The 27066-nt window shown below is 44.5% G+C and overlaps 1 protein-coding gene across 1 annotated transcript; it reads right to left on the bottom strand.

Moving 5' to 3' along the window:
- LOC139262748 (factor associated with metabolism and energy-like) lies at nt 1-27043 on the bottom strand. The gene is made up of 8 exons (XM_070877898.1): nt 26791-27043; nt 25502-25572; nt 17711-17797; nt 8158-8253; nt 6860-7041; nt 5223-5363; nt 4523-4644; nt 1-1254 (listed from the first exon to the last, which is right to left on the bottom strand). Exons 1-8 carry the CDS (start codon nt 27041-27043, stop codon nt 1007-1009), a joined length of 1200 nt encoding a protein of 399 aa, XP_070733999.1. The 3' UTR covers nt 1-1006.
- Nucleotides 27044-27066: the final 23 nt, after the last annotated feature.

The following is a 27066-nucleotide window of genomic DNA, read 5'->3' as shown; positions in this document are numbered from 1 at the left end:
AGGATAGACAAAGACAGTTACAAATGGAATACACAAGGGTGATTAGTTGATTTTTTGATGTATATACGGATGAAGTTGGATTGGATAGTTTGCTTTGTGGCGGCTTTTATTTCAGCATTGTGGCCAAGAGGACGCTGTGATGATCAATAAGAGGGAAGGTAAGGTATGGGATAAATGTTGAAAGGGGAATTGGGGTTGTGTTCATTGATACTGCAGGCAGATGATTGGATCCTGGATATTCTGGCCAGAAAGGGGTTGTCTGGGTTGCCTCCTTCCTTCCACTTCCTCCTCTTCTGGTTTTTCCTCTTCTGCTTCCTCCTCCCTCTGTGAGCAGCTTGTACCCTTTGCTGCCTCTGTTCCATCACCATGTGAAGCTACAGTCCAAGGGGGACTGCAACTGGCGCCCCCAGGACTGTTAATAAGTTGTGTCCTCAGAGGCCTTCCTTTAAGAGCCAAAGCATGCAAACATCCAGCAGCACTTACTTCACACTTTAACAACTTTTAAAATATATCGCAACAAGCCACTACTCAAATAAAATGTCATAAAAACAGTCCAAAAGCAAAAATCTAAACTTACTTGAAAGTTGCGTGTGTCCCTTTAAGAAGCACTGGCAGCATCTCTATTGTACTGCTGCATGCACGTTCTTCCGTGTGTGGTTTGGAGAAGGCGCTATTAAGAGCAGTGACCTCCAAAATCACAGATTGTGCGTCAATTCAGGCATTGCATGCCGATTGAAGTGACAACCTGGATCATTTAAATCTGTGCAGCAAGCGCAGGCAACGCCAGCGCTGTTGACCTGCCCAAGATGGCAACTGCCATGTTCCGTGCTGAAAGCAACGCGGCCACCATTTTTTCTTCACAACCGCCATTAATGGCCAGCGCTAATGGTTCTAATTTCACAGCCCTAGACTCGAGGTTGAGTTGTTGATATTTGTTTATCTGTACTGATTAAATTGTCAAATATTTCTGTGGAATGATTTGGTTTGGTTCAGCTCAACTGAATAGCTATAATTCTTGATCAAAGAATTCATCAAACACTGGGATCCGTTCGGTCTTAGTTCTCATCAGTCTGTGCTGTGACTGTCTGGTATTATCCATCCAGCAGTCCAAGGATTCATTGCTGGAGCTATTGCTGAAAATATCTCGCTGCGTCTGATGTTTCATAAGTTGTTTCGGTATCCTGAAGTGGTTATCATTGCCAAAATTATCATTTATGAAGAACACTGATGAGGTCAAGTCATTCCATGGATTATCTAGAATAAAATAAGGAGAATTTATCAAAACATGCTATTTTGTTAATGTAGAACTGCACTTTTAAGTGCACTTTTAAACATATGATTACATAAGATATACGACACAGAAACAGCCCATTCGGCCCAACCAGCCCATGCCAGCGTTTATGATCCACTCAATCCTCCCCCCATCTTTCCTCATCTAAATCTATCAGCATGACCCTCTATTCCCTTCTCCCTTATGCTTGCCCAGCCTCCCCTTAAATGCATCTATGCTTTTCACTTCAATCACTCCCTGTGGTAGCGACTTCCTCATTCTCACCACTCTTTCGCTAAAGATTTTTCTTCTGAATTCCCTATCGGATTTCTTGATGACTATCTTATATTGATGACCTCTAGTTATGCTCTTCCCCACAAGTGGAAATATTCTCACTGTATCCACTCCTTTAACCTTTAAATAGCGGTCTGCAAATTTTCTGCTCCACTGTGCCTGAGGAATGCTCCTTCTCTGGTGCAATGCTGCCCCAGGATTTCCAGGGCAAACTGATGTAATTAGGCCTGTGCCTTCATTGAGGTCCAAACAGAGGGGTGGCTGAAGAATCTTCGTAACGGTGGATGTATTTGAGCCTTCCATGGAACAGAGGGTCTCTGGGGACCTCGGAGCCCCCAAGGAACTAAACAGTTCCCAAGGTAATCAGCATTTTAAGGACCCTTCCTCCCATGATACATGGGTCTCATGGTATTGTGGCTTCTGTTTTCCACCACCCCTGCCAATATAAGATGTGCGTAACCTTCATCCCCCTTTGTAAAAGGTTCAATATATCAACATTGCCTTCTCCCTGTGGTTGAAGAGTTCCTCCCAGAGTCACAATGCGGATTCCACCCACCTAAGGGGCACAATTGACATGATCTTCACCGCGCGGCAAATCGAAGAGAAATGCAGGGAACAGCACCAAATCTGTACATAGCCTTCTTTGATCTCACAAAGGCTTGCAACACTGTCAACCGTGAGGGATTATGGAGCATTCGTCTGCCCTCAAAAGTTTGTCACCATCCTTCGCCTCCTTCACGATGACATGCAAGCCGTGATCCTGACCAACGGATCCACCACAGACCCATTCCACGTTCGGACCGGGGTCAAGCAAGGCCGTGTCATCGCACCAATACTCTTCTCGATCTTCCTTGTTGCATTGCTCCATCTCACCCCCAGTAAGCTGCCCGCTGGAGTGGAACTAATCTACAGAACAAATGGGAATCTGTTAAACCTCTGCCACCTCCAGGCCAGATCCAAAGTCGGCCCATCCTCTGTCATCGAATTACAGTACGCAGACGACGCTTATGTCTGCACACACTCTGAGGCCGAACTCCAAGCCATCGTCAACACCTTCGCCGAAGTGTACGAGAGCATAGGCCTTACACTAAACATCCGTAAGATTAAGATCCTCTACCAATCTGCCCCCGCCACACAGCACTGCCCCCCGATTATCATAATCTACGACAAGGCCTTGGACAACGTGGACCATTTTCCATACCTTGGGAGCCTACTGTCAACAAGGGCAGACATCGATGATGAGGTCCAACACCGCCTTCAGTGTGCCTGAGGAAGAGAATGTTTGAAGACCAGGAGCTCAAACCAAGCTCATGGTCTACAGAGCAGTAGTGATACACGCCCTCCTATATGGTTCAGAGACATGGACTATGTACAGCAGGCACCTTAAACACTGGAGAAGTACCACCAACACTGCCTCCGCAAGATCCTGCAAATCCAGTGGCAGGAGGCACACCAATATCAGTGTTCTTGCTCAGACCAACATCCCAAGCATTCAAGTATTGACCACACTCGATCAGCTCCGTTGGACGGGCCACATCGTCCGCATGCCCGATACGAGACTCCCAAAACAAGTGCTCTACTCAGAGCTTCGACACGGCAAGCAAGCCCCAGGTGGGCAGAGGTAACGCTTTAAGGACACCCTCAAAGCCTCCTTGGAAAAGTGCAACATCCCCACCGACACCTGGGAATCCCTGGCCCAAGACTGCTCAAAGTGGAGGAAAAGCATCCGGGAAGGTGCCGAACACCTCGAGTCTCTTCGCCGGGAACAAGCTGAAGCCAAGTGTAAACAGCGTAAGGAGAGCACGGCAACTCACCCGTTCCTTCAACCACCGTCTGCCCCACCTGTGACAGAGACTGTAGGTCCCGCATTGGACTCATCAGTCATCTGAGAACTAATTTTTAGAATATCCTCAACTCCAAGGGACTGCCTTTATTGGGCGAGGCATAGAATACAAGAGCAGGGAGGTTATGCTTAAATTGTATAATACACTGTTTAGGCCCAGCTGGAATACTGTGTGCAGTTCTAGTCGCCGTATTATAGGAACGACGTGATTGTACTGGAGAGGGTGCAGAGGAGATTTACGAGGATGCTGCCTGGAATGGAGAATCTTAACTATGAGGACAGATTGGATAGGCTGGGTTTGTTCTCCTTGGAACAGAGGAGTCTGAGAGGAGATCTCATTGAGCAGTATAACATTTCGAGGGGCCTGGATGTAGTGGATAGTAAGGGCCTATTTCCCTTGGTGGAGGGGGCAATTACGAGAGGGCATCGGTTTAAGATGGTTGGTGGAAGGTTCAGAGGGGATTTGAGGGAAAGCTTCTTCACGCAGAGGGTTGTGGGGGTCTGGAACTCATTGCCTGGAAAGATTGTAGGGGCAGAAACTCTCATCACAGTTAAAAGGTGCTTGGATGGGCACTTGAAGTGCAGTAACCTGCAGGGTTACAGACCTTGAGCTGGTAAGTGGGATTAGATTGGATAACCTTTTGTTGGCTGGCGCAGATACGATGGTAGGTACTTCAGGGAATCTAATATGGCCAGAGTGAGCTCCTGGACTAGTTTTGATGGCCTGGGTGGGTCAGAGAGGAATTTTCCCAGATTTTTTTCCCCAATTGGCCTAGTCTTTTGCCTCTCCCAGGAGATCACATGACTCCGGCTGGGCTGGAGTGTAGAATGTTGCGGTGAATGGGATGTTGCAGTTGTGTGGGCCGGACTGGTTGGACCGGATGCTCTTTACCTCTCCACCACTGTTCATAGGTTTATATGTAACCTTCAGGGCTGCTGACCGAGGGCCATGTGGCTCCTTGTCGGCCGGCGCGGACACGATGGGCCAAAATGGCCTCCTTCTGTGCCGTAAATTTCTATGTTTCTAAGAGAAGAGATATAAAAATTGATACTTCTATTTTTGGTGGTCACAACGGCCATTTGGCAAGTCAGTAAACTTGTTTTCATTGGCGTACCTGCTACCGATCCTGCCCCAATCGGTTTTGAGGCCAAACTAGCAGGAATATTCGCAGAGCAAAGGGTAAATGGATGTTTTCCTATTTGCAGGATCTGAATACTGGTATGCCTCAGAATCTCTCTCTCAGAATCACCCAATTTCCATTCATATAATTGATTTGGGAACAAAAGAAACGTTTGTTAATATAAAATTATGCCATTTGAGGATGAATGTTAGAGATGCAGCCGACATAGATAGGTGGCGGAAATGTGAGTAAGTACAGCTTGGGGAAAAAGCGTGAAAGGAAGTCTACCCTAATTGTAAGATTCTTAACAGAAAGGAGGAACCGAGAGATCTGAGGATGTCGAAACATTGGGGAAGAGATTCGGATCATTGCACTCCCGTGAGCGCTCCGAGGGGGGGGGGCCTGAACGGGGTGCAAACGGCTTTTCACCCTGGCACGGCACTGCTACCGACTCCCAAGAAATTCCACGGGAGTTTAGCGGCGGCGGTAACCGGAAGCGCCCCGTTCCTACCGGTAGCACCCCATTCCATTGTGGCGGCAATGACATCATCACCATGCGCAGCAACACGTTTTTGCCCCGAAGTGAAAATTCGGTAGCGTCCACTGAAGCTGCCCACGCACTGGGCTGTAGGCCGCTCACTGGGCTATAATTAAAGGGGAGGCGGGGAATGTAAAAAGAAAATGGCCGACTTACCGGTCGCGGCCATCTTTGTCCTCAATCACGGAGTCCGTGCCACTCTGCTTGTGTGCCGGGCTGCTGCCACTGCACCACACTTGTGGTCCAGGGATGGCCCCGTTTCCCACCTGCAGAGCCGGCAGCTTGGCCCCCCCCCCCCTTTAATGAAGGGGAGGGCCCTGTTACGTGTCCCTTAGTAGAGTCTTTCTGCCCCACTCTCACCCCACTGAGTGGCGATATTTTTGCGCTCCACTTGCTCTTGGGGGCGGTAACCCGAATATAGGTCGTGGGGCGGGACTCCTGCGTCTGGCACAGGAACTCTTGCCTCACGGCTGGTATTGGGGCCATAGATCTTTAGAGTGTAATTCGAAAAGATAATTAAAATGGCAAATGGGATTCTAGGTTTTATACATAGGGGTATTGAATATACTGTAAAAGCAAATAAGTGAAGCTGAATTTGTAAAAGAGACTGGTTAGGCCTCTGTTGGGATTATGCATACAATTCTGGGCAATCCATTATAGGAAGGATATTCGATAATTTGGGATCTTCTCATTGGAAAAGAAAAGATTAAGGGAGAAATCTAATTGAAAATTGCACAACTGTGACAAGTTTAGAGAAGCTAAATAGTGAAAGACTATTTGCATGAGTTGGCGAATTAGTAACAAGAGGATATACTCAGGATTATCACTCTAGAAATGAAGGATGTTTTCCCATAGAGGGATATTAGAACATGGAATACTTTATCGCAAGTGGCTACTGAGGCATCATTAAAAGTGGATTGAATAAGTATTTGAAAATTAAAACATGCGATGGGCCAAATGGCCTCCTTCGGTGCAGTAATTTTTATAATTCTGATTCTTCAACATTTAATACAAAGTTCAAACAGAAACTTGAATTATTTTCAGTCCGTGTTAAGTATATCACAACATAAAACAGCTTCTACCTTGATCTAAGGGTAATGAGCTCAGCCCAGCATTTGTCAGTGCCTTTCTGCACAATATTTAGGGTGATTCCCCATCTGGTTTTGATGGAAATAGTTCTGTTTTGAGAAAGGCCATTTGGTAATTTTGAGGAATAAAAACAAAACAATAACGGCCCATTTTCTCACCCTAATGCCCCATGTGCGCCAGATTATTTAGGTCAGCAAAGAAGAATAGCAGAGCTGGAGGTCATCTGGCTGCAGGATTCTTCCTTCTCTGACCTGGGATGACTACCCATTTACACCCAATGCACCAACAATTCTTACAGATGAATTTGAACATGGAATTTTGCCTGATTTGGCTATGTTCAAGTCATATGGTTTTCAAAAAAACTTTGAATGGGGAGGGCAAAATCAGCCCCAGCAAAAGACCGCACATGTGTGAGGAGATGTGTTTTGCATTCATGCGCAAGCAGAAACATTTTATACGCACATCCTCTTTAAAAATGACCCACATCATCCAGTTTTGGAATAGGAAAAGGGTGGAATATTAATATAAAATACTATTTAAAAGATATGTCTGCAAAATAAAACAGTTCAGATACATGATTTGAAAACTGTCAAGTACTCTAATGGTGGTAAGGTCTCACACACTCTCTGTGGGAGATAGGACCCAGAACTCCTATGTGTAACAATTTATCAGTGCCTTTGCCTTCTATCCAAAGGATAAATTACTTGCCATAATTTGTGTTGAATGTTTCATCACGTTCTATTGCTATATAATACTGATCTTCATTATTATTTTGAGCTTTTTCTCTTGCTTTTTTGGCCCTGAGATCCTTTATTTTCTGTTTATTGTTTTGAGTCTCCAGTTGAAGACTCCTCTTCAGTTCTGTCTGATCCTGCAGATGGATTATCTGTTCAAAGAAACAAATAATGCCATGACCAATGACTCCACTGGATTATGAAAAAAATAAATGCAATAAGATTTTGGACTGTAAACTGAATACAACCTACGGCATAGTTACAAAGTATGGCTACAAAGTTAATCAAAATTCTAATGTTATGCTATTTTGTTATATTTTACCTCATTAAACGAAATCTAGACTGACACTCCAGTGCAGTGCTGAGGGAGTGCTGCACTGTCAGAGATGTCTTTCGGATGAGACCTTAAACCGAGACCCCGTCTGCCCTCTCAGGTGAACGTAAAAGATCCCATTGCAATATTTCAAAGAGCAGGGGAGTTATCCCTGGTGTCCTGGTCAATATTTATCCCTCAATCAACATAACAAAATCAGATTATCTGGTCATTATCACATTGCTGTTTGTAGGAGTTTTCTGTGCACAAGTTGGCTACCGCATTTCCCACATTACAACAGTGACTACACTCCAAAAGTACTTCATTGGCTGTGAAGTGCTTTGAGACATCCGTTGGTCATGAAAGGCTCTATATAAATGCAAGTCTTTCTTTTTTCTTTATTTGAATTGGAATAGGTTATATCAGCATTACTGCAAGGCTGCTGCTGTATTTTTATTATTGTTATAGATCTTGCTTTCCCTATATTCTATATCCTACCACCTGCAGCTGCTCAGGCCTCTTATCCCATCTGAAGTCCTACTGCCACCATCATCGGACCTCTCACCCAATCTGACCTACTTCCTTCACACCGGTACTCAACACTACCTATCTACCTGCAGCTTGGGGGATGTTCCCCACCATCCTTCCTCTGTATCCTTGCTTTCATAAAAGGTAATACATATAATTCATTATAGATCTTTACATAGCATAAAACAATGTATTGTCTAATTTACTATGAGTAACATCACTGGGTATGCGCTAGCTATTACTTAAATTTGGGATAACTGACAAAAAAGATTCATTTACATGCAATATACTTTTATGGTACTCCTAAGATGATGACTCAATGCAATTGAGAGAATTGGCCAACCATCTTGGTTTCCATCTACTGCACTGTAAATATTTAATTACAAAACCAGTTACATCAGCCATTTGACGGTTAATAAGAACTAACCTCTTGCTGCCTTTGTTTCTTTGCATATTGTATCTTCTGGATTTGTTGCCGTCTCCTGGAAAATTGTTTTGCAATTTCTGCTTGTATTTCTTGTGCCTTTGAGAAGAAGTGGAGGTTGTGATAATGCTGTCAAAATGTATTCAAGAAAACATTGAAAACAGGGAATTAGGTGTAATAATTTCTGAAGATGGTGTTAGTCTCTCCAAGCAAAATTATAAAATTCAGGAAGGATAGAATAAAAGGAAAAGGAGGTGGGGTAGCATTGCTGGTTAAGGAGGAGATTAAGGCAATAGTTAGGAAGGACATTAGCTTGGATGATGTGGAATCTATATGGGTAGAGCTGCAGAACACCAAAGGGCAAAAAACGTTAGTGGGAGTTGTGTACAGACCTCCAAACAGTAGTAGTGATGTTGGGGAGGGCATCAAACAGGAAATTAGGGGTGCGTGCAATAAAGGTGCAGCAGTTATAATGGGTGACTTTAATATGCACATAGATTGGGCTAACCAAACTGGAAGCAATACGGTGGAGGAGGATTTTCTGGAGTGCATAAGGGATGGTTTTTTAGACCAATATGTCGAGGAACCAACTAGGGGGGAGGCCATCTTAGACTGGGTGTTATGTAATGAGAAAGGATTAATTAGCAATCTCGTTGTGCGAGGCCCCTTGGGGAAGAGTGACCATAATATGGTGGAATTCTGCATTAGGATGGAGAATGAAACAGTTAATTCAGAGACCATGGTCCAGAACTTAAAGAAGGCTAACTTTGAAGGTATGAGGCGTGAATTGGCTGAGATGGATTGGCGAATGATACTTAAGGGGTTGACTGTGGATGGGCAATGGCAGACATTTAGAGACCGCATGGATGAACTACAACAATTGTACATTCCTGTCTGGCATAGAAATAAAAAAGGGAAGGTGGCTCAACCGTGGCTATCAAGGGAAATCAGGGATAGTATTAAAGCCAAGGAAGTGGCATACAAATTGGCCAGAAATAGCAGCGAACCTGGGGACTGGGAGAAATTTAGAACTCAGCAGAGGAGGACAAAGGGTTTGATTAGGGCAGGGAAAATGGAGTACGAGAAGAAGCTTGCAGGGAACATTAAGACGGATTGCAAAAGTTTCTATAGATATGTAAAGAGAAAAAGGTTAGTAAAGACAAATGTAGGTACCCTGCAGTCAGAATCAGGGGAAGTCATAACGGGGAACAAAGAAATGGCGGACCAATTGAACAAGTACTTTGGTTCGGTATTCACGAAGGAGGACACTAACAACCTTCCGGTTATAAAAGGGGTCGGGGGGTCTAGTAAGGAGGAGGAACTGAGGGAAATCCTTATTAGCCGGGAAATTGTGTTGGGGAAATTGATGGGATTGAAGGCCGATAAATCCCCAGGGCCTGATGGACTGCATCCCAGAGTACTTAAGGAGGTGGCCTTGGAAATAGTGGATGCGTTGACAGTCATTTTCCAACATTCCATTGACTCTGGATCAGTTCCTATGGAGTGGAGGGTAGCCAATGTAACCCCACTTTTTAAAAAAGGAGGGAGAGAGAAAACAGGGAATTATAGACCGGTCAGCCTGACATCGGTAGTGGGTAAAATGATGGAATCAATTATTAAGGATGTCATAGCAGTGCATTTGGAAAGAGGTGACATGATAGGTCCAAGTCAGCATGGATTTGTGAAAGGGAAATCATGCTTGACAAATCTTCTGGAATTTTTTGAGGATGTTTCCAGTAGAGTGGATAAGGGAGAACCAGTTGATGTGGTATATTTGGACTTTCAGAAGGCGTTCGACAAGGTCCCACACAAGAGATTGATGTGCAAAGTTAGAGCACATGGGATTGGGGGTAGTGTACTGACATGGATTGAGAACTGGTTGTCAGACAGGAAGCAAAGAGTAGGAGTAAATGGGTACTTTTCAGAATGGCAGGCAGTGACTAGTGGGGTACCGCAAGGTTCTGTGCTGGGGCCCCAGCTGTTTACACTGTACATTAATGATTTAGATGAGGGGATTAAATGTAGTATCTCCAAATTTGCGGATGACACTAAGTTGGGTGGCAGTGTGAGCTGCGAGGAGGATGCTGTGAGGCTGCAGAGCGACTTGGATAGGTTAGGTGAGTGGGCAAATGCATGGCAGATGAAGTATAATGTGGATAAATGTGAGGTTATCCACTTTGGTGGTAAAAACAGAGAGACAGACTATTATCTGAATGGTGACAGATTAGGAAAAGGGGAGGTGCAAAGAGACCTGGGTGTCATGGTACATCAGTCATTGAAGGTTGGCATGCAGGTGCAGCAGGCGGTTAAGAAAGCAAATGGCATGTTGGCCTTCATAGCAAGGGGATTTGAGTACAGGGGCAGGGAGGTGTTGCTACAGTTGTACAGGGCATTGGTGAGGCCACACCTGGAGTATTGTGTACAGTTTTGGTCTCCTAACCTGAGGAAGGACATTCTCGCTATTGAGGGAGTGCAGCGAAGGTTCACCAGACTGATTCCCGGGATGACGGGACTGACCTATCAAGAAAGACTGGATCAACTGGGCTTGTATTCACTGGAGTTCAGAAGAATGAGAGGGGACCTCATAGAAACATATAAAATTCTGACGGGGTTAGACAGGTTAGATGCAGGAAGAATGTTCCCAATGTTGGGGAAGTCCAGAACCAGGGGTCACAGTCTAAGGATAAGGGGTAAGCCATTTAGGACCGAGATGCGGAGGAACTTCTTCACCCAGAGAGTGGTGAACCTGTGGAATTCTCTACCACAGAAAGTTGTTGAGGCCAATTCACTAAATATATTCAAAAAGGAGTTAGATGAGGTCCTTACTGCTAGGGGGATCAAGGGGTATGGCGAGAAAGCAGGAATGGGGTACTGAAGTTGAATGTTCAGCCATGAACTCATTGAATGGCGGTGCAGGCTAGAAGGGCCGAATGGCCTACTCCTGCACCTATTTTCTATGTTTCTATGTTTCTATGTTTCTAAAAGGTTTTCTATTTGTATTATGATCCATACAACTGTTACTGCCTGTCACTTTAAAAAATGTGATCCATCTTAATTTATCCAGCCACAAAGATCTGAAAGCCCCTCCCCCCCCAATTGCAAATGGATGAAATGCAGGTCTCAAAACATGGGTAAACATCCCAGAATTCCATGTGACAAAAATGGAATTAGACTTATAGCGGGCAATCTTTTGAGTATGAACTGGTGGCATGCAATGTTCTTATCGGTGGAGTGTACTTTGTGCAATAAATGCCAGTATTTTGAAAATAGTGACTACACTTCAAAAGTACTTCATTGGCTGTAAAGCGTTTTGGGACGTTCTGACATCATTGCTTTATAAATGCAAATCAGTCTTCTTTGAACTCCACCTTTAGAACAATATCCCACCTTACTGCAGCACTATTTATATTTCCCAAATCAGTCATTCTTGTGCTTTCTCTGCATAAAACTGCTAAAGTAGAGTTTACTTATGGGTAATTCTGTGCCATGGGACCCTACCCACTTGGAGCTTTATTGTGACTGCCCCAATTTATTGCATGTAGGATCCTTAAAGCCTCAGAGAGGGGAGCAGTTCATATGACCAAATTTGGATCTAGGTCCTTCTAGTATATTTTGTAGCTGCAGGTACTTGAGTCATTTTCAAGCTTCCACTGTTAGTTCCTTGTACCTGTTTGCTCTTTCCAGCATTTGATAATTACTCCTTTATGTTTTCTGTTATTCCAGAAAATTTCCTTGTGAATATTCTTTCTTACCTATTTATAACAGTTGGTTCATTTTTTTAAAACTGTACAGGGTGAAGATTTCATTGTCTTTCAACATGACATGAATTAGATGAGATGACATCCACTGATCCAACTATACAGAACTTTGGGGTAGATTTTGGCCGAGCCCGTTTCTCGGCAGACTTACCCGAGTTGCACCGCTTAAGTAGGTCCAGAGATGCTCCGGAAAAAATGTTGCAACTTTAGCCGTTGTCTGTCCTCTTCACTGCAGTCGCGCAGCGTGGCCAGTCGCCTTGGGAGGAGGGGGGGGGGGAGGAGGGGGGGGGGAGGAGGGGGGGGGGGGAGGTGGAGCCTGCGTTCTGAGCTCGGAAATGTGCCGGGACGTCTGCACATGCGCAGTGGAGATTAGTGATGTCCGCACATGCGCAGTAGTGCTGCGCGTTGGCAATCGGCCATTACAGATCGGGCACTGTTCTGAAAATAATAGGCAGCTCCTCCCATGAGGAAGGTTACTGAGGCACAGCACTGAACAGAGACAGATAAAGACTTTTAATAAGGAGAGGTCGGGTGAAATTAGTTTTGTCTTTATCCAGCAATTCTTCTAATCCTCATCTGGTAGTGCTTTTTTCTGACACTGGGTGCCCAAAATGTAGAAGTTTTGTTCCCTTACCCAGCACCAAGCAGTAAATAAGTTGGATTTTAATAACATTTTGAAAACTTGATACTGCCCCGATGCCGGCCAGTTTGATCGCTCCCGCCCCTAGCCCAGGCCAAGTGGCCTCCCTGTTCATTCTTCCACCCCTAGCCCAGGCCGAGTGGCCTCCCAGTGAGTTATGTGAGTTCAACTGCCTGCCAGTGAGTTCTGTGAGTTCTCCTGTGTGCATTCTGTGAGTCCTGGGCTGAGTGCTAAAGGTAGGACTTTAATTTTTTATTTCTTCTTATTTTAATTGTGCGAAGGAAGGATGATTTTGCAAGTCTGTTCCCTAAGGCTTGGTTGGTTGAGGTCCAGGTCCTCTCCGCTTCCCACACCTATCCCAGGCCAAATGGCCTCCGATGTACTTACCTGTGCCGATTTCTTTAACTCTCTACAAGGGTTTTCTCAAGTGACCACATATGCTGGCCTAAGTAGAAATGGAGTAACTATTGGCTGGCCAAAGTTGCCTAAATGGTCAAAACTGGCATGGGTGGCTGGTAACGCCCCCTTTTGAGAAAAAAAAACTAACCTTAAAAAAAAACGTAACTAAGTGAGTTACACTGGTGCAAGCTGATTGGGGAAACTGGGGATTTTTTAACTTAGGCCAGAAAAAGCAGCCTACTCCAAAAAAAACAGAGCAACTCCTGGCCCATAATCTCCAATTTGACCTTCTTTCCTCCAGCTTCACGAACAAAATGACACTGTCACATACACGTGCGCCCGACAAACCCTGAGAAAAAAGTAGTAGCTTTGTGCATCTTTGGTATTCTTTACAACCTTAGTAGAGCAGCAAATCCCTTTCTGCACAACATGAAACATGTTCCTAATTCATTACCTTTTTAATGGGAGGGCTAGCACCATAATAAATGCTAAACAATTTACCATTGTATTAAAGAACAAAGATTTTACAAAATTAATGAAAATCAAGGCACAAAAACACAAAGAGAATACAAAGATGGGGAAAACAAGCAAATATAATAAGATTTTAAAAATCAGTTCTACAATCCAATCAATAGAAGAGACTGCAAAGGAATTAATCCTTTTCATGAAGTAATGTATAATTTTGCTTCATTGGGTTCTAATGGATTGTGTATATCTGTTAATGATTATAAATGTGTTGACAATTCTCATGATCAGTACAAGGCTGTCTATAAATTATTGGCAACCACAATATTCATGTCTGTAAGCTTGACTGTAATGCCAGCACATTTATAAACCTTTATGAGTCATGACCAAACTGAACAAGCTAAAAACTACATGTCAACAATCAAGCTTTTGACAGGTTACCAAGCAGCACAATTTAGTACATACAGCCCTATCGGATCCTGTTCTCCACTGCCAAAACTGCTCACTATTCCAGGATCATCCTGGAATGCAAAAATAATCCCTGGCTTCTTTTCTCTACTGCCAACCATCTTCTTAAACCCCTCTCTCCCATTTCCTCCACCCTCACTTCCAACAAGGGCAAGGAGCTCACGGACTTTGTCACTAAGATTGAGACCATCCGATCAGCTGCCTCTGTCACTTCCCTCCCATCCCCTAGCTTACTGGGTCAAACCTCCTCCAAGATTCCCCCTTGCCCTAGCCCTGAACTCGGGACTTTCTCCAGTTTCTCTCCGATCTCCCTTCATGCCCTCCCCGAGCGCACCTTGTCCACTTCTTGCTCCCTCGATCCTATTCTCACTGAACTGCTGACCACCCAACTTCCCTTCCTGGCTCCCATGTTAGCTGATATTGTTAATGGTTCCCATTCCTCAAGTACTGTCCTCTCCTTCAAATCTGCCATCATCACTCCTCACTAACCCTTGACCCCTCTGTCCTTGCAAACTACCGCACTATCTCCAACCTCCCTTTCCTCTCCAAGGAGGAGGAAAGGAAATAAACTATAAAACAATTGGAGCATAAAAATTGTCCACTTTAGTAAAAAGACACGTTGCTTTGGAAGAAAGAATTTTACAAAAACAACAACTTGTATTTATATAGCGCCTTTAATGTAGTAACACATCCCAAGGTGCTTCACAGGAGTATAATAAGACAAATAATTTGACACTGAACCACATAAAGAGAAATTAGGGCAGATGACCAAAATCTTGGTCAAAGAGTTAGGTTTTAAGGAGGATAGAGAGGCGGAGAGGATTAGGGAGGGAATTCCAGAGCTGAAGGCCTAGACAACAGAAGGCACAGCCACCAATGGTTTAGTGATTATAATCAGGGATGCGCAAGAGGGAAGAATTTGAGGAACACAGATATCTCAGGTGGGTGGGGGGGGGGGGGATATGGCGGTGGTTGTGGGGCTGGAGGCGATTGTAGAGATAGGGAGGATCGAGGCCTTAAAGAGATTTGAAAACATGGATGAGAATTTTGAAATCGAGACATTGCTTAACCGGGAGTCAATATAGGTCAGCGAGCACAGGAGTGATGGGTGAGCGGGACTTGGTGCGAGTTAGGACACGGGTAGCCGAGTTTTGGATGATTTCAAATTTATGTAGGGTAGAACATGGGAGGCCAGCCAGGATTGTGATGGAATAGTCAAGCCTAGAGGTAACAAACACATGGATGAGGGTTTCAGCAATGGACGAGCTGAGGCAAGGGCGGAGACGGGCGATGTCACGGAGGTGGAAATAGGCGGTCTTAGTTATGCCGCGGATATGAGATTGGAAGCTCATTTCAGGATCAAATATAACACCAAGTTTGTGAACAGTGCGATTCAGCCTCAGAAAGATGTTAGGGAGAGAGATGGAGTCAGTTGCTAGAGAACGGAGTTTGTGGCGGGGACCGAAAACAATGGCTTTGGTCTTCCCAATATTTAATTGCTCATTCAGAACTGGATGTCGGACAAGCAGTCTGACAATTTAGAGACCACGGAGGGGTCGAGAGAAATGGTAGTGAGATAGAGCTGGGTATCATCAGTGTAAATGTGGAAATTGACGCTGTGTTTTCAGATGATGTCGTCAAGGGGCAGTATGTAGATGAGAAATAGGATGGGGCCAAGAATAGTTCCTTGGGGGACAACAAAGGTAACAATGCGGGAGCGGGAAGAGAAGCCATTGCAGGTGACTCTCTAGCTACGATTAGATAGATAAGAATGGAATCAGGCGAGTGCAATCCCATCAAGCTGGATGACATTGGAGAGGCGTTGGAGGAGGATGATGGAGTGGTCAACCATGTCAAAGGCTGCAGACAAGTCAAAAGGACAAGGAGGGATAGTTTGCCTTTGTCACAGTCACATAGGATGTTATTTGTAACTTTGATAAGAGCCGTCTCGGCACTGAGGCAGGGGCAGAAACCTGATTGGAGGGATTCAAACGTGTAGTTCCAGGAAATATGGGCATGGCTTTGGGAGGTGACATCACATTCAAGGACTTTGGAGAGGAAAGAGAGGTTTGGAGATGGGGCGGTTGTTTGCAAGGACGGGAGGATCAAGGGCGGGTGTTTTGAGGAGAGGGATGATGATGTCAAATTTGAGGGAGAAGGGGACAGTACCTGAGGAGAGAGATCCGTTAACAATGACAGCTATCATGGGAGCCAGAAAAGGAAGTTGGTGGTTAGCAGTTTGGTGGGAATAAGATCAAGGGAGCAGGAAGTGGATTTTATGGCCAAGATGAGCATGGAGAGGTCATGAGGGGAGATCAGAGAGAAACTGGAGAAAGATGAAAGTTCAGCACTAGGGCAGGGGGAAACATTAGAGGAAGTTTGGCCCAGTGGGCTAGGGGAAGGAAGGGAAGTGGCAGAGGCGGCTGAATGGATGGTCTCAATCTTAGAGACAAAGAAGTCCACGAGCTCCTCACACTTATTGTTGGAGGTAAGGGTAATGGAGACAGGTGAGAGGGATTTAAGAAGACATTTAGCACCAGTGAATAGAAGCGGGGTTTATCTTAGCATTCCAAAATGATTCTGGAATAGTGAGCAATTTTGGCAGACGAGAGCAGGACCCGATAAGGCTTTATTGGTCCAACCAGATCTGGCGGTGAATGGCTAAAGCAGTTGTCTGCCATATCCGTTCAAGTCTGCGCCCATTGAAGTTAAGGGAGCAAAGATGAAGGCCATACCAGGGGGAATGGCCAGAGAGAGAGAGAGTAATTGGGGAGAAATTCACTAATCGCCCTGTTTGGGATGCTAACTTTTAAAAGTTTGAAAAGTTAGCGCCAGGTGCTAACAATTTCAAACTTTAAAAAGATTCACCATTGGTGCTCCCAGAAGGAAGTGGAGCACTAAACGCTCCACTTCCTTCTTGGAGCGCAATCAGCAGCTGGCGGGGCAATGGGTTCAGCAGCGCTGCACATGATGCTGTGCAGCGCTGCCGCGTTAAAAGGCTCCTTCTCTCCTTTAAAGGGAAGGGCCATCGCTGCTGGTTCTGAAAAGGAAAACCAATTTACCTGGACCACGACGGCAGCCGCAATCCCGTGCAATCAGCCTGGCACTCAAGCAGAGTGCCTGGCTGATCGATCGCGGTCAGGAACCCGTGAAAAAAAATGGAAGGAAAAAGATTTTTTTTTTTTACTTACCTCGGCCACCTCACCTTTAAGCATCGCCTCCGAAGCGGCTGGCTGCCCAATGCACATCTCCTGCAGCTGTTGTATTTTCATCCGACGCTGCTGAAGGTGGCGGAAGGCAATTTCGGGTCTAGGGTGCTCTCGGGGCAATGTGCATGGCGAGGACGTCACGATTTCCAGGAGGGAATCGATGTCATCACCGTGCCCGGTCGCAAAGCCATTTGCGCCCTGGCACCCAATTTCGCCCCCAATTGTTTTAATATGGACTAGAGCATCAAAACTGATGGTGAGGGTGTGATTCAGCAGATAGGTCGCTGCAGAAATATCATGGTGAATGGAGAGCCAAAGACTGGACAATTGGGATTTCATAATTGAAGTTGTAGGAGAGTTGGGAGATAGTCATTCCAATGTAATAAACAGCTGATGACATCAGTTTAAAACATAGCTATGTTCTGTAAGAGTTTTAATGCGTTATTTTTGCTGGGTTCTGCTACTGCCTGGAGCCTCGCTAGATGAGAGCCTGGGCTGGATAAAGGACTATAAGGCTATAGCTCTAAATTGTCTGAACCTCACCAGGAGCAGACCCTAACCAAATTATTACCATAGTTCGGACTTCAATACAAGATACCTAGTGTGTAATAATTTACCTGTGCTTTGCATGCATTTGCTGCTCGCTGCTTTTCCAGAAGTTTCTCCGAGGTGATCACTGCACAACTGTTCATGGGTTCTAGTCTCTAAAATATATAGAATAAAACAAATACTTACTTTCATAGTTTTACCTATGTTGATGTTTAACTTAATGACAAACAATAAACTGGATACTTTTCACGCAGTATATTTTGAAATTGATACATACTTTTTTCTGTAAGGTGGCCTAAATGTTGCATAATGGTTGTTTTTGCTTGTTAACCAGCACTAAGATTATAAGAATTGTAGAATAGTGCTGTACTACTTTATGATGTGACAATATCTCATATTTAAAAATTTGTTCTTGATCTTAGTTTTTTAATTGGGAAGCAAACTAATGTTAAAGTAATGAAAATAATTCTGACAGTTTTTATCACTGTACTATATAGATAGGTTAAGTTTTATTTGTGTCTCTTTAGAGTAATAAATGGAATAGGCATGATGTTTTAGTGTTTAATACAATAAATGGGGTCAATGATGGGGTCACATCACAGTGGGACCACTTCTCTTTGGGCCACTAAAATATTGAGCTGCGTTTTTGTGTCTCAAATGCCATCTCTCTGATATTTGTAAACAATACACTTGTAACTGGTTTTCCAAGGTTGTTAGGCAGTGATCAGCAAAATGAATTTAAAGGGCCAATAGAAATATTGTTTTTACTGTTTTTAGGGAATTTCTGGCGCATTTTCTACATTTTTGTTGTTTTGTTTTCTCCAGGCACTTAGGTTCTCCTGAGCCTCTGTGCCAGTTATTTAAGAATATAAGAAATAGTAGCAGGAGTTGGCCATATGGCCCCTCGAGCCTGCTCTGCCATTCAAAAAGATCATGGCTGATCTGATCTTGGCCTCAACTCCACTTTCCTGCCTGTTCTCCATAACCCTTGACTCCCCTATAGTTCAAGAATCTGTCTATCTCAGCCTTGAATATATTCAATGACTCGGCCTACAGCTCTCTAGGGTAGAAAATTCCAAAGATTCATGACCCTCTGAGAGAAGAAATTCCTCCTCATCTCCATCTTAAATGACCCCTCAATCTGAAACTATGCCCCCTAGTTCTAGATTCCCCTACGAGGGGAAATATTGTCTCTGCATCTACCTTGTCAAGGCCTCTCAGAATTTTAGATGTTTCAATAAGATCACCACTTATTCTTCTAAACTCCAATGTGTACAGGCCCAAACTGCTCAACCTTTCCTCATAAGACAACCCCTTCATCTCAGGAATCAACCTAGTGAACCGTCTCTGAATTGCCTCCAATGCAATTATATCCCTCCTTAAATAAGGAGACCAAAACTGTTTACACGAACCCATGAACAGTTGGTCTCACCAATGCCCTGTGCAGTGTAGCAAGACTTCCCTACTGTTATACTCCATCCCCCTTGCAATAAAGGCCAACATTCCATTTGCCTTCCTAATTTCTTGCATGCTAACTTTTTGTGTTTCATGTATGAGGACACCCAGATCCTCTGTACCGTAGCATTCTGCAGTCTCTATTTAAATAATATTTTGTTTTTCTATTCTTTCTCCCAAAGTGGGTAACCTTATATTTTCCCACATTATACTCCATCTGCCAAATTTTTGCCCACTCACTTTACCTATCTCTATTCCTTTACAGACTCTTTGTGTCCTCCTTACAACTTGCTTTCCCACCTATTTTTGTATCATCAGCAAATTTGGCTACAATACACTCGATCCCTTCATCCAAGTCATTAATATAGATTGTAAATAGTTGCGGCCCCAGTACTGATCCCTGTGGCACCCCACTTGTTACAGTATGTCAATCTGAAATTGACCCATTTATCCCGAATCTCTGATAGTTAGCCAATCCTGTACCCATGCTAATATATTACCTCCAACACCATGAGTTCTTATTTTGTGTAGTAACCTTTTATGTGGCATCTTATCAAATGCCTTTTGGAATTCCAACTACACTACATCTGCTCGTTCCCCTTTATCCACCCAGCTCGTTACATCCTCAAAGAACTCTAATAAGTTTGTTTTTGTATGGTCTGTATCATCATTCCTGCCATCAGCGGACTTCCTGGTGGGAATCTTCTTATCTGAGGTGCTGGAAAGGAGAAGAGGACCACTGATGAGATGCCAGTCAGGTCGGGCTGTATGAGAGCTGCTCTGTGCCCACCCTCTGTTCCATGCATCGGCTTCTGCAGCCAGAGGTGACCAGAATTTGACAATTAGTACAGGACAGAAAAAGATTAGGAGCCATCGGAACACCATTCCTGCATCATTTAAATATTATAAGGAAGCTTCCATCTGCTTCAAATTGGAGCTTCCTCCTCTTGCCTTGGCACTATGGAAATGCACACCACACACAAATGAGATGGACGCCCAGCATTACAGGTGAATTTCAAGGGGAAATGTAATTCCGAACAAGAAGAAATGTAGAATTTACCTACTACTGAAACCACAGTGCAGGATATCCTGTCTACATCTACTTAGCTTTAAATTCCAGCAACAGACCTTTCCATTTCACATGAACCTCTGGTGTTGAGGTTTCGTGTACTTTGGGATCATCTGGCTGGCCCAGTGATCGTTCTACTATTTTGCAATTCAAGTTAGCATTTGTTTCCAGATATACGAAGCATCATTGAGATACACAATTCTTAGAGTACTATTATGGTTGAATATTTGGGGACTGATTTTACAAATGCACGCTTCTGGTATGCCACCTCAGAAGTGCTCATTTGGACAATCGCTCCGTTGAAGCGTTAAGGCGCAGGTATTCCTACAGGAGAAAGGGAAGTGAATTTGTAAAATAACGTTACTTTTACAACAGTGACTGCACTTTAAAAGTTCTTCAATGGCTGTGAAATCGATGGTCATGAAAGGTGCTATATAAGTCTTTCATTTTACTTTGGAAAGCGGTACTCTGGCTGATGATGCCTGGTTACAGGAGCAGTGCTGATATTCAAGATATAATATGTCACATATCATGAAACGTGTATTGTGTTATAGGCATGTTATTTGTATCATAGCTTGGATAAAATCTAAGATAGAAATATAAGGAAGTTGTGTAATGGTTTGAGGCATAGCAAATTAAATGTATCCAAACTGTGGACTGCGTGTCATCTGTGCGTCTGCACTGTTGTAAATCCAGCCCTGAAAACTCAGGCTACTATAAGAACAGAAGAACAGAAGAAATAGGAGCAGGAGTAGGCCATTTGGCCCCTCGAGCCTGCACCACTATTTAATAAGATCATGGCTAATCTGATCTTGGGCTCAGCTCCCCATAATATTCAAAAGGAGTTAGATGAGGTCCTTACTGCTAGGGGGATCAAGGGGTATGGCGAGAAAGCAGGAATGGGGTACTGAAGTTGAATGTTGAATGTTCAGCCATGAACTCATTGAATGGCAGTGCAGGCTAGAAGGGCCGAATGGCCTACTCCTGCACCTATTTTCTATGTTTCTATGTCTATAACCCTTCATTCCCTTAACATTCAAAAATCTGTCTATCTCCACCTTAACTATATTCAATGATCCAGCCTGCACAGTTCTTTGGGGCAGAGAATTCCACAGATTTACAATCCTCTGAGAGAATAAATTCCTCCTTATCTCAGTTCTAAATGGGCGACCCCTTATTCTCAAACTATGTCCCTTAGTTCTAGGTTCCCCCACGAGTGGAAACATCCTCTCTGTATTTACCTTGTTGAGACCCCTCAGTATCTTACATGTTTCAATACGATTTCCTCTCATTCATCTAAACTTTAATGTGTATAGGCCCAACCTGCTCCACCTTTCTTCATAAATCAACCGCTTCATCTCAGGAATCAACCTAGTGAACCTTCTCTGAACTGCCTCCAATGCAAGTTTATCCCTCCTTAAATACAGAGACCAAAACTGTACGCAGTACTCCAAGTGTGGTCTCACCAATACCCTGTACAATTGTAGCAGGACTTCCCTGCTTTTATACTCCATCCCCTTAACAATAAAGGCCAACATTCCATTTGCCTTCGTGATTACTTGCTGTACCTGCATACTAACTTTTTGTATTTCATGCACAAGAACCCACGGGTCCCTCTGTACTGCAGCATTTTTAATCTCTCTCCATTTAAATAATAGTTTGCTTTTTTTATTTTTCCTGCCAAAGCATTTTCCCACATTATACTCCATCTGCCAAATGTTTGCCCACTCACTTAGCCTGTCTATATCCCTTTGCAGATTTTTTGTGTCCTCCTCACAACTTGCTTTCCCACTCATCTTTGTATCAACAGCAAACTTGGCTACATTACACTTGGTCCTTTCATCCAAGTCATTAATATAGATTGTAAATAGTTGCGGCCCCAGCACCCATCCCTATGGCACCCCACTAGTTACCGTTTGCCAACAGGAAAATGACCCATTTATCCCAACTCTCTGTTTTCTGTTAGTTAGCCAATCTTCTATTCATGCTAATATATTACCCCCAGCCCGTGAGCTCTTATCTTGTGCAGTAACCTTTTATATGGCACCTTATCGAATGCCTTATGGAAATCCAAATACACCACATCCACTGATTTCCCCCTTATCCACCCTGCTCAAAGAACTCCAGCAAATTTGTCAAACATGATTTCCCTTTCATAAAACCATGCTGACTCTGCTTGACTGCATTATGATCTTCCAAATGTCCTGCTACTGCTTCCTTAATAAAGGACTCCAGCATTTTCCCAATGACAGATGTTAGGCTAACTGGTCTAGTTTCTTGCTTTCTGTCTCCTTCCTTTTTTAAATGGGGCGTTACCTTATGCAGTTTTCCAATCCGCTGGGACCTCTCCAGACTCCAGGGAATTTTGGTAGATTGCAACCAATGCATCCAATATCTCAGCAGCCACTTCTTTTAAGACCCTAGGATGCAGGCCATCAGGTCCAGGGGACTTGTCCACCTTTAGTTCCATTGGGCCCAAGTTTTGGACCGCGCCTAGAATGGCGCAGCCCCGACCTGGACGCCCGTTTTTCGCACCTGAAAGTGCACCAAATAAATACCTGCACATTCTCCTACTCCCTGCAGGTCCTTTGCAGCACGAGCTGTGAGGGGCGGAGCCAGGTCCCTGCACTGAAATCAGTTCCGGGACCTATGCACAGGCGCACTACAGTGGAAGCACGCAGCCCCTAGCCCCGGCCAAATGGCCTCACTGGGGTTGCGAGGATCAGGCTGCACCTCCCTGGTCCAGCTCCTGCTCTGGCTCCAGCTGGCTCTCTCAACTCTGCCCCCGCCACCCCCCCGCCGCCAGCTCCCGCTCCGACCCTCCCCAGCTCCCCCCCGCCAGCTCCCGCTCCGAACCCGGCCCCCCCAATCTCCTGTTCCGCTCCCCCCCCGGACCACCCCCCCCAGCTCCCGCTCCGCTCCCCACCCCGGACCCCCCGCTCCCGCTCCGCTGAGCCCCCCGCCGCTCCCGCTCCGACGACCCCCCCCGCCCGCCAGCTCCGGCTTCCCCTGGCTGGGGGCGGGCTCCGCCCGAAGTCTTGGGCCCGGCTTCTTCACGTCAGCCGGGCCCGTTCAGCCTCCTCCCTCTCCTCTTCCCCCCCCCCTCCCTCTTTCCCCCACTCCCTCCCTCTTTCCCCCCCTCCTCCCTCTTCCCCCTCTCCTCCCTCTTCCCCCTCTCCCTCCCCTCCCTTTCCCTCCTCTCCCCTCCCTCTCCCCCCCCTCCCTCCATTTCCCCACCTCTCCCTCTCCTCTCCTCCTTCCTCCTCCTCCTCCCCCTCCTCCCTCCCCCCGCTCCCACCCCTCCCCTCACTCCCCCCCCCACCCTCCCCTTGCTGTCAGAAACACATAGACACTGACGGACAGAGAGAGAGAGAGAGAGAGACACTGACACTGACAGACAGACAGAGAGGGAGAGAGAGACACTGGGGGGGTCCTGTCCCAGCACGCTGTTGGAGGGCTCCCGGTGCTGCAGTCAGTGAGTAGAACATTTTCTATTTATTGATTTTTAATTTTTTTTTATTTTTTATTTTTTTTTGATTGATTTATTGATGTATTTATCATTTATTATTGATGATGGCTCTTTATTTGTAAAACTGAAGTGTTTAATGTTTGTAAACTTCCCTTTAGACCCCTCCTCACCCATTCCCTACGCCTGATTTGTAACCTACGCCTAATTTTCTAAGTGTAGGCAAGGTTTTTCTGAGTGTACAAAAATCTACACTTACTCCATTCTAAGTTAGTTTGGAGTAAGTTTTCACTGCCTAAACTTTCAAAACGGGTGTAAGTGGCCGGACACGCCCCCTTTTGAAAAAAAATTGTTCCAAACTGAAACTGTTCTAACTGACTAGAACTGGAGCAAATTAATTGCCGAAATTGCAATTTCTAAGATACTCCATTCTAAACCAGTTGCTCCAAAAAAATAGGAGCAACTTAGGCCGAAACTTGGCCCCATTATTTTACCGAGTACTTTTTCTTTGGTGTATTAAGTTCCTCCCTCCCTATAGCCCCTTGATTATCTATTATTGGGATGTTTTTAGTGTCTTCTACCATGAAGACCGATACAAAATATTTGTTCAATGTCTCTACCATTTCCCTGTTTCCCATTATTACTTCCCCAGTCTCATCTTCTAGGGAACCAACATTTACTTTAGCTACCCTCTTCCTTTTTATATACCTGTAGAAGTTCTTACTATCTGTTTTTATATTTCTTGCTCATTTACTCTCATAATACATCTTCTCTCTTTTTTTTAGTCATCCTTTGCTGGTTTTTAAAAATGTCCAATCCTCTGGCCTCCCACTATTCTTGGCTACATTGTATGCCATTGTTTTTAATTTTATACCATCCTTTACTTCCTTAGTTATCCACACATGGTTCTCCCTTCTCTTAGTCTTTCCTTTTCACTGGAATATATTTTTGTTGAGAGTTATGAAGTATCTCCTTAAATGTTTGCCACTGCTCATCAACTGACTTACACTTTAATCTATTTTCCCAGTCCACTTTCGCCATTTGAAGTTACACTTCTTATTCTCTAGTTTATCCTGTTTACATGAGCCTGAATGTTTAATAAGTTAATTGATGAATAAATCCTAAATTACTATACCCCTATTAGTTTCAGCAACCTGATATAGGTGAACATTACTGGGAAAGGGGATTCAAATGTTATTTACAGCCCCTAAATGTAAACTGTTTGGGTATCCCACACAGTAAATACAGAATATGCAGCATAACAAATCTTCCTCAGCAGCCAACCTAGTAATATGACGGTATTGTTTTTACAGCCCTGACCACATACAGATAGGCAAGTTTACTTGTTCCAGTGCCATATGGATGGTGTTTACTCACCTTAACGGGTAAGCCTTTCAGGTCTGATCCATTTGGACACAATGAGGATTGATCTGGTCCATATCTTAATGATGGGTTTTTGATTGGCTGAAAATCAATCTTTAGAACAAATTTTTGACGGACCATTACCCAAAATGCAAAATAGGAGTGAAGAGTTTTAAGTTTGTTCTTTCAAGAGGGGAAAAGTACAAAATGGATAGATGAGGTTGGATCAATCAGACAAGAAAAATGTAACAATAAAAAACAGGGGCAGAATGAGGAGATACGGCCTGTAGGAGTTATTTTTAATGAGTGTAATATTAGTGTTTATTTCAATGTCCCTGTTTATGAGCTGACAGGATAGAAATCTGACTATTCTCATTTCCCAGGACCTGACTACAGTCTGAAGCTTCCTTCTGTTTTGTGCTTTATTTATTTCACTGTTTGATTAATTTGGACGTGATCTGGCGGGTTGACGGGTATGAAATAATTCAGCTAGAATAGTTTTCTCACCTGAAATCTTCGAGGAGGGTGTTTTTTTATGATGCTCATTTCTCCGTCATCAAACGAGATGGCCCTGGGTACTTAAAAGATGAATACACTTGTCAAAAAGGAAACCATATCTCCTTGTAATCTGTTGTCAAACATTAACGGCATAAGAACCAATCCTTGCCCACTAGAAAAAAAATACCATAGTGAAATGTAAATCTAGGCAATAATTAACAAATTAAAATGCACTACAAGGAAATATTAACAAATCTCTGGATTCCGTAATGCATTAGAGATTATACTGAACTGGAAAAAAAGTCAATGGAGCTTGAGAGCCCACTGAATGCAAAGCAGTTATTTGCACAAATAGCTCTCCTGCAAGGGCTGCTTCTCAGTCCAATCAAATATTAGGGGGCCGAAATTGATGAAAGCTAAGTTCTGCCCGTTTTTCGGCGGGACCGCTGAGGCCGAGTGGGTAGGAGATTCATCCCGCTTTTCTCGGCAGTAACAGAATGTAGCGGGTGGAGGAGGCCTTCCGACTCGGGAATCATCGGCTCCCGAGTTGTGCGCACGCGCGTGCTGCTGTCAAGCTCCGGCCCCTGAGAAGTATCGATGAGAGGCCAGAGACTGCCGGCCTGAGATCGCTGTGGGGGAAGAGATCGCTGGGGGGTGGTGTGGGAGAGACTAATATATTTATTATAGTTCATTGATAAAGGAGTAAATAAAGCTTTATTAGACCATTTATAAAATAAGATTACTCTAGTGAACACACACACACAATTTCCAGACTCAGTGGTTATATTGCTATTCAAACTGCATTATTGGCTAACACTAAAAAATACTAGAAAACCAATCCATTTAAAAATACATCAAACTGTGGAAAACTATAAAGATCTGTGTAATATCAAACACGCCACACTTATGAGAAATAATTATACCTATCAGCTCTGTATCCATACCGCCCACTTAAGATCCACGTTATCTTCTCCTGGACGGTATGCAGTTCCGAGGTATGTCATGAAACTTGCACTTGTGGGCGGTATGTCAATGAATTTCGGGCCCTAGGTGTTTGCACCTTACTAAATAATCTTGGAAATGTACACATGAGCTTTACGAACATTTCACTGTCCTTTCAGTGTAAAATACAAACAATTCAGAGGAAGTAAATAAAAGTTGTCTGAAGTTATAGAATGTTTAAAACCCACGCAGATCAGTGGGCGCAGTAAAGTAGCACCGTCCACAAATTTGCTGGAAGCTGTATAATTTCGGAGCAACTGTGAGCGGCCAGTCCTGTATTGTATCAACCCACGTACCTTGCCTGAGACTGGGCAGGGCGCCAGTGCCGTATCCCGCGTGCAATGTCTCCTTCAAAGGAGGGAGTCCGCTTCTTCTCGACGTCGAAGTTTCCTTCCGGTCGCCTTGTTTCGGTCGGTTCCCCGAGCTGTCCGCCCCGCCACTGCCCGAGCCGCCGCCCCGGTGAACTTGAGGAATCGCCTCCGCCTCTTTGGCGGGCACCGGTGTCACCTGGATCACCTTGGGCTCGGCTTTAGACCAAGCTGAGCCCATCTTCCCTCCGGACTGGCTAAGGC

This window comes from Pristiophorus japonicus, chromosome 4 (assembly GCF_044704955.1).
Source record: "Pristiophorus japonicus isolate sPriJap1 chromosome 4, sPriJap1.hap1, whole genome shotgun sequence".
NCBI classification, from domain to species: domain Eukaryota; kingdom Metazoa; phylum Chordata; class Chondrichthyes; family Pristiophoridae; genus Pristiophorus; species Pristiophorus japonicus.
This window is presented reverse-complemented; position numbering and strand designations above follow the sequence as displayed.

What these genes read in the sequence shown, in the direction of transcription:
- LOC139262748 (XM_070877898.1), bottom strand. Translation starts at nt 27,043, where the DNA reads ATGGGCTCAGCTTGGTCTAAAGCCGAGCCCAAGGTGATCCAGGTGACA. An exon ending in CAAATGCATGCAAAGCACAG is followed by an intron (nt 8,254 to 17,710) that starts GTAAATTATTAC and finishes TTCTTCTCAAAG; the next exon opens with GCACAAGAAATACAAGCAGA. An exon ending in AGAAACAAAGGCAGCAAGAG is followed by an intron (nt 7,042 to 8,157) that starts GTTAGTTCTTAT and finishes TTCTTTGAACAG; the next exon opens with ATAATCCATCTGCAGGATCA.